Source organism: Macrobrachium rosenbergii, chromosome 43, assembly GCF_040412425.1.
Source record: "Macrobrachium rosenbergii isolate ZJJX-2024 chromosome 43, ASM4041242v1, whole genome shotgun sequence".
NCBI classification, from domain to species: Eukaryota; Metazoa; Arthropoda; class Malacostraca; order Decapoda; family Palaemonidae; genus Macrobrachium; species Macrobrachium rosenbergii.
The window spans coordinates 10,498,955-10,511,264 of NC_089783.1; the positions used below are offsets into that span (position 1 = coordinate 10,498,955).

Here is a 12,310-nt window from a genome sequence, read left to right on the forward strand (position 1 = left end):
TTCCGACACAATATACAAACCCTCGGTCCTTTACATTAGGAAGACTCACTGGTTGGAGGGAGGAATCTGAGTGAGTCTCCTGAACTAACTGGATTCTACACACCTGGGTTACTCCTCCTGGTCGAAAGAGCGAGGAGGAGTACCGTGCCTCTGGCATATTGATCGGAGTGTAGGAACTGCAAGATCAAATGTCAGATACTGGACCTCTTCGCATGAGTGAGGAAACGTAACTCCTACGAAATAGGCTGGAAGGATCTAGAGTCGGAGGCACTAAGGAAAAGCCGAGATAGGGTTCCCATATTGCCAGTCTCTCCTTCCTCCCCTTGCTAGAGGAAGGAGCGGAATTGCTCCTATGATTCTATAAGAAAAATAGAACGGGTGCTCGATGTGTAGTCTTACCGCATCAGTGCCAGTTCCAGCAGCTATTGGTTCGAGTCCTATTCTCATCCCTAAGGAGGAGAAGTTGGAGGACGGGGAAGGAGGAGGAAGAGAGGCCAGTCACTCTCGAATCCTTCTCACTTCCAGAACCAATGCCTTAGGCGAGATGCTACTCGTCCTCTTGAAGGAGCCGGGTAAGACAACACAACTTGTTGAGAAGCCACCACAGACCCAAGGAAAAAGGGTTCCAAGGGCCTGTGGGCAAGACCGAAGGAAGAAGACAAGAGTGGTCTAAGAGACCACGTCTTGCTTCCAGACCGACAGAAACTTCTGGAATGCGAGGGATGGACCAAGCCATCGACTTCGTGAGCTCTTGGGTGAAAGGTACCGGTATCGTCGTCGTCAGCTGCCAAGTACCTCCTTTGATCGCTTTATGAAGTCAGGAGGAAGATGTGTCCTTAGACACTTCTTCCTTGGGAGAGACAGTACTAGCAAAAACGTTGACGACATCTAGGTTAGGAATGTCGAGCCTTTCGGAAAGTACCACAGCTCCCAATAGGACAAAGTAACGAATGATCTGGATCATCGACACAAGTCCAAAGAGGAGGGGAACAAGAAGGACTCGAACCCGACAGTCGATGCCAATGGATTCGGAGTCCACCTACGACATCCGTGAAGGAGTCGAGGTATGATCCCCATCCCTGTTCTTCCATCTTCTACACCAAGGCCAGGGTAAGATGAGAGATGGTCCTAAGAGGGCATACCTCTATCAGATGACTCTCATAGGGCATGTGCAGAGCACGGACAGGAACCCTAAACTAGAGTCACATGCCACCCAGGAAACAGTTCCCTGGGACAGTACAACTGAAGAAGCTTCTCGTCCGTAGCTAACTCTCGACTGAGGAGACGAAGGCTACTTCAGATAGAAGACTAGGTCGCAAGGGCCTACGTTCTTCACAAATGAAAGGGAGAGAAGCAACCCTCGGCAGAGAAGACGAGGAAGTCCAGACTTGACGAGCGGCTCTGACCCGAGAAGAAGTTCCGACGACGACACCACCAGCGAAGACGGATCCAGTCCCTGGGACAGTATTGCAGAGGACTTCAAGGGATATCCAGCTATATCTATTGCCGCTCGGCGAGAAAGCCTGTGCTTGCAAGTTAAGCTGGAAAGTCTCCCAGTCCTGAACACACAGGGATGTACTGCCTCAAGAACCGCTTCTTGTGTAGCTGCACAGGAGGTTGGGTCAAGCGGAATTCTTCTCGATGCCTTGGCAATCAGGTCGGATGAAGGCGAAGTCTCCAAGTATTTGTCTGTAACTCGGGGTGAGCAATGTTTGTGAACCCCTAGCGAAACGGACAAATACGGAGGGAAAAAACGTCGATATCAAGTTTTCACAAAAGACAGCATGCCTCAACAGAGTGGCCCCTGGTCTGGTATAAAGGAGCGAGAAAAAATTACCGACTTGTGTGTAGAAAGGCAACAGAAGGACAGTAGGGATTTCTCAGTCGAGCAGTCTCTGCATGAATCTTCGTGAAGAAAGAGTGAGCAGCATGTTCTGTCCCGATCACTCAAACCCGAGGCCAGGCTTGCCTACCAATACATCCCCACCAGGAATGTCTGGTTAATTGAGCTGCCGAGTGTGCAATAGAACAACACTCGAGTACCTGCAAATGTCGAGATGAAACAGGAGGAAAGAAAAAAAAAAAACAATTGCCTCTTGTTTGTCGACAAATGCCACTACTGTGGTTTTATTGTTCAACGAAACCAGTGAGTGCCATCCTGAATTCTCGGACGGCCAAAAGGCTGCCCTGAGCCCAGGACGGTGATGAGAAGGTACTAATTGTCTCGCTCACACCACTTCAAGACAAGGTCTTACCAGTGTGCGCCAATTCCTCAATCTGTGAATCCGTAAGTAGACACAAGATGTGAGGGGAATATGCAAGCATATTCGAAGGTTCCTTCAATCAAACATTAGCCTAAATCTTTCCTCATACATCGAAGAAGAAAGAAGGACGGAGGAATGGAAGCAGACTTCCATTCTCCGCCATGGGGAAGCTTCTGCAAGATGACAGGGTACCGAGGCAATTAGCTCTAGCCGGCTGGCATTTCCCGAATCGGGAGCACGGGAGAGGTGGCGGGATGGAAGTTCGATGGAAAGAATTGCCGAGACCTAAGGGAAATAGATACTTCTCCTAAAGGAATCCATTCCCAGGTCTCAGCAATGTCGCTGCCAGTTCCAGAGACTCGATAAGTATCATTTCGTCTAGGCATCAGCAGTTGCAATCTTCTTCTGAAGCCTAGGACTTCTTAGCTAAGGAGCTGAGGGGGCTTGGCTTGAACTCAAGGTCGAGTTGAGATGACTAAGACCCAAAGTTCTTGGCCGTTGTCCAAAGGACAAGTCAGTGCCCTGGTGGGAACCTTGATTACCGGGGTATATGGCAAATCTCTGAAAGAGAAAGGCAGAACCAAGTAAGGGTTCGTTCCCAAGGGTCGAGCCAACTCGGGACTTACGAAACCGGAGATCCGAATTGGGACAAAGTCCTTCTTCTTAGCACCAGAATTGCCCAAAAAACTGCAGTCGGCAAGACCCTCTGAGGCAAGAATTCATATTCTGTCGAGGCAGGGGTGGAAGCTTGGTGTCTCAACCTGAATTAACTCCTTCGAAGAAAAGAATTCATCAGGTCGAGAACGCTCTTGGAAGCCAGGACCGTGGCAGTCCACGACACTCTCGGTCCCTCAGAAACCGCAAGGGTTGCGAGTGATGAAGGTTATTCATTGGGGGAGCCGCGGTCCTGTCCCGGGGATCCTTGCTCCGATTCGTCGGCGCGAAGTTCTCCGAGAACACGGGGGCGATCGTAACTTGAAGAGGAAGACCCTCGCTGTTTCCGATGCATGAAACTCCTGTACCTCTCCCCTTGGAGGGAGGCCTTGACAGATCCCATTAAACTATCCTCGGCTACCTAGTTATAATACGAGAGAATAGGGGGACCGATACCGAAAGCACGCCAAGCAGCCGAACTCCGAAAGAAAATTTCGTCGGAGCTCTCTCTGTCCGTCTCGTGCCTCTCGGAACAACCGAGAGGAGAAGAGAACAGGTGAGGAGAAAAGAGTATCCCTACCTGTCCTGCCAGTAAGATAAGCAGGAGAGGCGGACCGTGAGCGATAATCAACCGAAGGAGATTACTGCTACATGGGGAAAGGAGAGCACTTGTGCTGTGGCAAAGCGCTTTCCTGGGAAGAGCAAAAAGTTCACTCGAACATAGCCGAGGACCCGAATCGGAAAAAATCGAGTAGGGCCGAGCCGAGCCGAGCCGATCACGCGAACGCGATCCAGCTGGTTGGTATGCGGCGGACTGGGAGGCAGGCAGGGCGAGCCGAGCCGAGCCAGTCTGGCAGGCTGAGTCGAGCCGAGCCAGTCTCGTAAGTGCGACTGGGGGCCGAGCCGAGCCAATTGCGCAAACACAATCGTAACTGGGCAGGATGGACTCGTCTGCTGTGAACAACTGCTAGTTTCCCGAACTCTAAACTCCTTCGAGGCCGAGGCCCCTCGAGAAGGTTCAAAGGCGAATTCTGTCTGCTATCTTGCATGCTCGAACCCTAAAGTTCGAGACACAAGAATGAAGCTCGCCCGAGCAACTGAAGCAGCTGGCAGGCAGTATCGAGACACCGCGTCTAGGCACCCAGACACCCAGGCGTCTTGGCACCCAGACACCCGGGCGTCTTGGCACCCAGACACCCGGGCGTCTCAGCAACCAGACACCAGGGTGTCTTGGCACTTTCTCTCGTTCTGTGCCTCTCGTAAGGAGAGCGCTCGTGATTCATAGAATTCGAGCTACCCACGAGACTTCCGAAAATCGGGAGCGGCTGCTTTGTTTCCTAATAGATCGAAAGAGCCAAGCACAGAACCAGTCTTAGACGCAGACTTCCAGGAGAATGCGAATCGGTTCCCGCACGAGGGCGGAAAGAGCCAATGAGACAAACTTGTCTCCCGGAAGAGAGTCAGTCCCTTAGAAGTCCCGCAGGACTCCCAAAGTGAATCTCTTCCCTGCTTCTTCTGATGTTCGAACCGACAGGATCGAGACACCAGGCTGGGAACCCGACCGAGCACTGGCAAACACTCGCGGAGCACTTGCGGTGCTGGCAGGAAGAGGAGCCGAGACACCTGGGTGCCTCGGCCCTTTCTCTCGCACTGCTCCCGAACTGGACCCAGGAAAATCTCTCCAGACCAGATCGGGATACTCGATATTCCATAGAATCTCGAGCACTCGGAGTGGCTCGCGAACGAGCGCCTGAAGCAGCCCCGATCATAGAGGCGGAACCTCTAAGACTCAGGAACGGGATCACAAACTGAGGTCTGCACGCCCGCGGCTTCCAAAACACAAAACCCAGGGCTATGCGAATCAGTTTCCTAACCCGAAGGTCGGGAAGAGCCAACGAGAGACCCACTGCCTCCTCGGAAGGAGGCAGTCCCTAGACATGCAAGGGCATCAAGGGGAAGAAGCAGCATTCCTCTCCTTCGGCTGACGGAGGTCTATCCGATTCTCGGGACCTCCTTGGACCTCGGGAGAGGAAGGGAAGACGCTGCAGAAGACAAAATCGAAGATAAGATGAAGAAGACGGCGGCTACTTCCACAGGGCGGCTTCCTTCACCTCCACTCCGACATCATCTATAGGATGCTGGACACGAAACATCGTAACCTCCAGGGTAGTCCGGCAGGAACACAACGAACGCAGCCAGGACACCACCACTAGGAGAAGCCGCAGGCATGATCAGGACAGCCGATGCAGGAGCTACGGCAGCGGTTCGGAAGGCAGGAGCTACTGCAACGGCCAGGAACATCACCTCAACAGAACGACTTCCTACATCTTCATGCCGACATCTTCTACAGGATGGCGGACATCGTAACCTCTGGGGCAGCTGGCAGGAACGCACAGAAGCGGCCCCGGGCACGACCGCCAGAAGCGGCAGGAATGATCAGGACAGCCGATGCAGGAGCTACGGCACAGGATCGGAGGGCAGGAGCTATTGCAACGGCCAGGAACGTCACTTCCACAAGGCGACTTCCTTCCCTTTCACGCCATCTTCTACAGGATGGCAGACATCGTAACCTCCAGGGCAGTTGGCAGGAACACAACAGAAGCGGCCCCGGGCACGTCACTAGGAGAAGAAGCGGGCACGATCAGGACATCCGATGCAGGAGCTACGTTAGCGGTTCGGAAGGCAGGAGCTACTGCAACGGACAGAATGTCTTTTGAAAGTCACCAGCAGTGACAGGAGCGATCAGGGCGGCTGCGGCAGGAGACCAGGAAGAGCAGCCCAGAGACTGTTGTCGAGTTGACAAGAGCATAACACAGGGAACAGGAGGAGCAGATGGACCACAGATATGCAGGAGGCATTGCAACAGCATACATGAAAACCAGCAATGACAGCGATCGATCTACATTGGTGGGAAGAGAGTCAGAGCGATCCCGACGTGGAAATATGTCATCTAATCAGGTATTGTGGTCGATCCCGAAGCAACACTGAATGAATGTCGGGACTGCTTCATGCGAGATATTCTTTGATATATCCAGCCAACTACTGCTGTGTCTGTGATGCTCACTGTCAACCTGAAAGAAAAGCAAAGATGATTAGTATAGGGAGGCTCCTCCCGCTACAAGGGGAACTGCCCTAAGCAGCAGGAGGAGGTACTCTAGACGAGGTCGCCCGATCACTCTCCCCCACCACCCCGTCTTCGGCCGATGAGCGAGCGAAGAGGGCGAAGGAGAGAGATACACTAAAGGGGGGAAGGAAGAACCTACAGGAAGAGAAAAATGGACAGAGGGGAGGCCACCAAGGGCGCCGTGGAAGCTGAACTTATCGATGACGCCCGCAACCCCCGACTTGGCCCGCAATTCTCTAAGCGCAGGCGGAGAGCAACACTCAGCATGAGTAGGAAGAAATTAGTGATGCCCCTTATACACGGAGGGCGGAAGCCCAAGAAGGGAACTAACTCTTATGTCCCGATGGATGTAGGGGAGCGAAGATATTGCGTCCCAAACTATATCTCCGAAAGTACAGGGGCGCCTTTAGAAACAAAACTGAAACACACATAAAACACCAAACATACCAAATTACACAGCCATCAGACAAGACAGACAACATGGTGATGGCGGAGGCCTCATCACATACATACACCATAACATATCCTACATTGAAAAAATGCAGCACATCAAAACACTAACACAAGTAGACAGACATACAGAACTACAAGCATTTAATATCAAAATAGGGCAAAATAAACAAATCACAATCATCAACACATACATCCCTCCAGAATATTCACTGGGTTTACCAGCAAACTTCACAATTAGACTGCAGGCGTTGAATACCCTCCCAGATATACTTCTGGGAGGAGATTTCAATGCCAAACACACAGACTGGTACGCCCACCAAGACATCACACAAAGAGGCACAGACATCTCAACACAATTAGACCAGCTATACATACTAAACAACACAGATATGCACACACACATACCACACCAAGCCAACTTTAGTCTCACTTCCCCAGACATAACATTTTGCTCACCCAACATAGCACCATCAATCACATGGAAAACACAAACAGACCTATCATCAGACCACCTTCCTATTTTAATAACACTCCAAACCACACATGACACTTTCTCACATACAAGACACACCATCCCTAACTACAAGCACGCTGCCTGGGATGAGTACTTGGAAACCACTGAGGCTCATTTCCAGGAGTTAAACCACACACACATAACATCATCACAGACACTAAACAATACAACAATACAATTCAACGACATAATAAACAATGCAGACAAAAGAAACGTTCCTAAAGGCAACAGAAAACACTACAACCCAAACTTCACGCCTGACATAAACAGACTCATAACAGAACGAAACAATTTAAGAAATACACCAACCCCACACACACAAATCACAACAAATTGCATACATGATTTAAACACAGAAATAAACACCAAATTAACTCAAAAACAGACAGAGAACTGGCAAACTTTTCAAGGTACACTAGACTACAGAACCAACCCATCCAAACTACACAAAACTATCAACAGTCTCATCAATTCAAACAGTGGGAACACTCAAAGTCACGCCTCAATCACCACATCTGACAAGATCCCTTCACGCACACAACAAGCCAACATCTTAATAAACCACTATGCAAAAATCAGCCACCTACGCAAATACAAAGAAGACAGACACATCTACAGACGCAAACAACAGTTCCCATTAGATTACACAGTAATACTAGCCACAACAGAAGACACTGCTAGAATCATTAAACAACTTAAAAACTCTGCAGCCATGGGCATCGATAACATTTCAAACATTCATTTAAAACATCTAGGTCCACATGGCACACAAACACTGACAAACATAGCCAATTATTCATACGCACACTGCATTATACCACACATTTGGAAACTGGGGAAAATAATAGCACTTCTAAAACCAAACAAAACACCTACACAAGCAGCTTCATACAGACCTATAACTTTACTCTGCACACCATCAAAAGTAGTAGAACGCCTCATCTTACGCAAAACCACACCACACATACCTCTGTCACCCACTCAACATGGCTACAGACCACACCACTCCACAACAACACTACTCACCAACCTTACACAAAAAATACAAGATGGCATTAACTCCAGACGCCCACCACAAAGAACACTGCTAATCACAATAGACATAAGTAAAGCCTTTGACGCCATCTCTAGACCACTTCTCATCAACAAAGTTTACAACACCACACTACACAACAACACCAAACGCTGGCTCGCCAATTACTTAACAGACAGACAAGCATTTGTACACTACAATGGCGAGTCATCCAAAATCAGAAACTTCCCCTAACGGCGTCCCACAAGGCTCCGTCCTAAGCCCAACACTTTTTAACCTATTCATGCATGACATACCAACACCATCCAACAACATATACATCTCCTCATATACAGACGATCTAACAATCATATCAATACATGCAGACAAAAACGTATGCTCCACACAAGTACAGACTTACATAACACAACTTGAAAATTGGCTCACACAAAACAGATTACAGGTAGCACCAACAAAATCCACAAGTACACTACTCACAAGTCACAACAAAGAACATCAGTACAGACCCACAGCAACGCTGAACAACACTACAATTCCACACACACACGAAACAAAAATCCTAGGAGTCACATACAACACTTCAATGTCATTTGCTCCACATGTCAGTAACATCATCAAGAAATGCAGACCTAGACTAAATGCACTAAGATCACTAACAGGCACAACATTTGGACAACAAAAAGAAACGCCCATCACAGTATACAAACAATACATCCGCTCCATAATAAACTACGCCAGCCCAGCCTGGCACCCTGCCATATCCAACACACAACTAAACAAACTACAAATAATACAAAACACAGCTCTTAGAATCATCCTTGGCAGTACACAATCCACACCAATAGAACACTTACACGCCGAAACCAAGATTTTCACCATCAGGCAACACTTAGACATGAGAGGCACACAATTCTTGGCATCGGTCATAAACAACACAAACAGCCCATGCTATTACCTTCACGACCACCCTCCAACACACAGGCAAATAGTGAATACACAACACAGACACTATACAAATATCTTGAATTCTATACCACCACCCACAAACATCACACAAAACAAAAAGCACATCCATACTCACCTCACCAGACAAGCACTTAATAACCTTCCCAACAACAAAATACTCGGCAACCCCCCACCCAACATAAGCAGCACAGAAACACAGCTCTCAAGATTGGAGAGAGTACACCTGACTCGACTTCGCTGTGGTCATCACCAATCACTAAACACCTACAAACACCGCATAGACAACACCCAAACAGACATATATCCACTCTGCCAAGTTAGTCCCCACACAACTACACATCTCTTAGTAGATTGCCCTAACTTGGCAGCCCTTAGACAACAACACAACATCCACACTACCACACAGTTATGGTCGGATCCAGTAAGCGTGGTGTCCTTCTTGCGCGGTGCAGGCTTCCTGGCATAACAGAGTCTGGGGAACCACAACAACAACAACAACGTAAAGGGCTCCTGGAAGAGGCATTACCACTTGGTTACGCTACTCCAGTTATGCCCTTGGCCGTCAAACCCAAGACACAGGCAGGGCATGACGGCTTATACAATGTTATCACAAATCGTGGGTTTGTATTAATAAATATCAAACACACGTATATATAAACACAAAAAGAGAAAGATCCCACTGGGATAATAAGAGCTTAACGACAGTCAGGCGGAGAGAACGAAAACACGTCAGCTACGCATGACAGCCGAAAGCAAACTGGAATGTTTACATCTGGGCAGGCGGGTATCCCCGCCTACCTGGCGGTAGTTACTGCCTAACCACCTTGCTCAAGAGTTTAACGGCCGTTTCCAGCCTACGCCTGAAAGCAATTCCTAATGTAAACGACCGAGGGTTTGTATATTGTGTCGGAACAAATAGCGTTTAGTAAGATTTTCACAATATGCATAGCCTAAGAAGGCAAAATAATACCTCTGGGTAGTTTTCAGAACATCAGGACTACAGTAACCCCCCGTATTCACGGTCTCACTATTCGCAGACTCACCTAGGCCTATTCGAGGATTTCTCTGTGGAATGTACATACAGTACACATTATTTGTGGAAAATTCGCCCATTAGTGGTACTGTCACTGAGAAATATTCACTAATTACTGTATTTTCATATAATTTTCATGACTAAATGCACTTTTTGTGAAAAAGCTATTAAAATACTCATGTATAGGCATTTTTTGAGGGTTTTTTGTGTTTAAACTATCAAAATAGGCAGTTCTAAGTGTTTTTTGAGGGGTTTTAAGTATTCACGGATTTGAGCTATTTGCGGGAGGTGTGGCAGGCATCCCCCACGAATACGGGGGTTTACTATATCTATAAGTTGAAACTTTGTCCAGTATCTCCAATGTTTAGTGTTACTGGGGGGAGCATGCCACCCCAGCCAGGTAAAGGCAAGGTGTCCTAAGTGAGGTTAGGAAGGTAAGGTCTGGTTAGGTCAGGGCACAGCATTCTCAGAAAAGTTTGGTTTGTTTTCGTCTGCGGAACCCGTTGCCGTCGTTCTACACTCCCCCCGCAATTTGAGTATATATCATACATTTCCTCTAAAGAGTTTATGGGGTGGAACTACAGAACAGCTCCGCATGGGGTAGTATTACCATGGAAATTGACTTTTCCTGTGGTATTTTGGTTGCTTATTGAGGACTTACCGTTATTTTTTGGCATCGACTGTGATTAACCTGTAATTAACCTCAGGACTGATATTTTATTGTATGGTGGCCATCCTGGAATGCTATCACGCATGCACATTATCATAAGGAAACTTTTGGTAAAAAAGTGGAGTTTCATTCACCTGGGGGACAGGGGGGCAGAGCCCCTGGGTAAGTAACATGGCCTACTAGGTTAGGTTAGGCTAGGACAAGTTAGGTTAGCTTAGTAAAGTTCCTTTTGTAACAGACTTCCTTAGACAATCCCTTCTTGAACATATGGCTTCCCGTGCTAATGACTTGCGCATGCATGGAACCATTCCATAGCAACAACATGACAGGTTGGTCTTTCTATCTCCTGGCGATTTCCCCCACCCGAAACCTAAGACCTAAACGCTATTTGGACTTTGGCTAGGTCTAGCCAAACAGAACGGTGAGGCAGTTAAATAGCAGGAAATGAAGCTCGGCTGTGTCATGTCCCCCGAGACCTTACCTCATGAAACTTGTATCGTGGGAAATGATTTCTCCCGGAGTGACGAGTTTTGGCCGGGCGCTTCCATGGGCAGGCACCATCGACTGGATTCGGGGTAATTCTGAGGCAAGTTTGATTTCCATTTCGAAACAGTGAAGCTAATTACATAAAATGAATAGGTATTTTCGCTTCACTTGACACTCACAGAAGTTTTCAAAGAGCATGAGAGAAGTTTTGTAATAGTAGTAGTAGTGAGAGGGAGTTTTCTTTGAAACTGCTCCCTCGCTCGTTCTACATTTTCCGTTGACTGTGCTTGCAAGGTTATTTCTCTATAGTACGTGCCTTATGTTTTTGATAAATTCTTTTGCATTCTCATTTTGTCTCCCAGACAGATTTGTAAAAAGTAAGGTATTAGCTATTAATTCATTTTAATTTCATTCAGCGTGAAACTAAATTTGTTTCTAATTGCACGTGAAGTAATAAGGTCAAAACTTCTTACAATTTTCGTATGCCCTTCAAGTGTAAACATTTAGTTACTTCCCTTTTATTTTTTCCCTTCACTTAGCACTAGCATGTTCACTCTTGCGTCACTAATCAGAATTGTCTTTTCGGCATTATGCTTGCCCTGAATTTCCTGTAATTATTTAGTGTTAATGACTTTTCACTCATTTCTCTTCCTGCGCTGTTTGGTCAGTTTCTTATGTTTTATTTTAATTTCTTTGGTTTAATCTACGCACTTTTGCTCAAATCTATTCTGACTCCTTTATATGCTCTTTAATTTGCTAGTCCAGGGTGTTTTCTTGCTTTCGAACTGCTCCAGGATTATCTCATAGAAGAGATTTTCTAAAACTGATGAGAGTATGTTTCTGATAAAGTAACTTATTCGTATCTCTTTAGTGGTTGAATGAAGTCACAGTTTCACTCCTTAACCCTATCTGGTGCAAGTTGGGTCCGGGCAGACCCACCCTACGGGATTTTTTTTTTCATCTTTAGATAATTTTTTTAATAATCGTTTAAAGTTGATTCTATGGTTACCAAAATATGGGAAATTATTAATTATTTTCATTTTCATTAGTTTTGTATGTCATATTAAAATGACAGAGTCAGATGTGGGTCTTTTCTCAAGCTGTTTCATATCG

The 12,310-nt window shown here is 47.2% G+C and overlaps 1 protein-coding gene across 1 annotated transcript in view; it reads right to left on the reverse strand.

Annotated features, from left to right (window-relative positions):
- Rrp4 (exosome complex component Rrp4) overlaps positions 1-12,083 on the reverse strand; it is a 66,270-nt gene extending 54,187 nt beyond the window's left edge. Inside the window, exon 1 of the mRNA XM_067086576.1 lies at positions 11,193-12,083. Coding sequence (XP_066942677.1) covers positions 11,193-11,314 — 122 coding nt within the window. The 5' untranslated portion in view covers positions 11,315-12,083. The remainder of the gene's footprint in view (positions 1-11,192) is intronic.
- Positions 12,084-12,310: the final 227 nt, after the last annotated feature.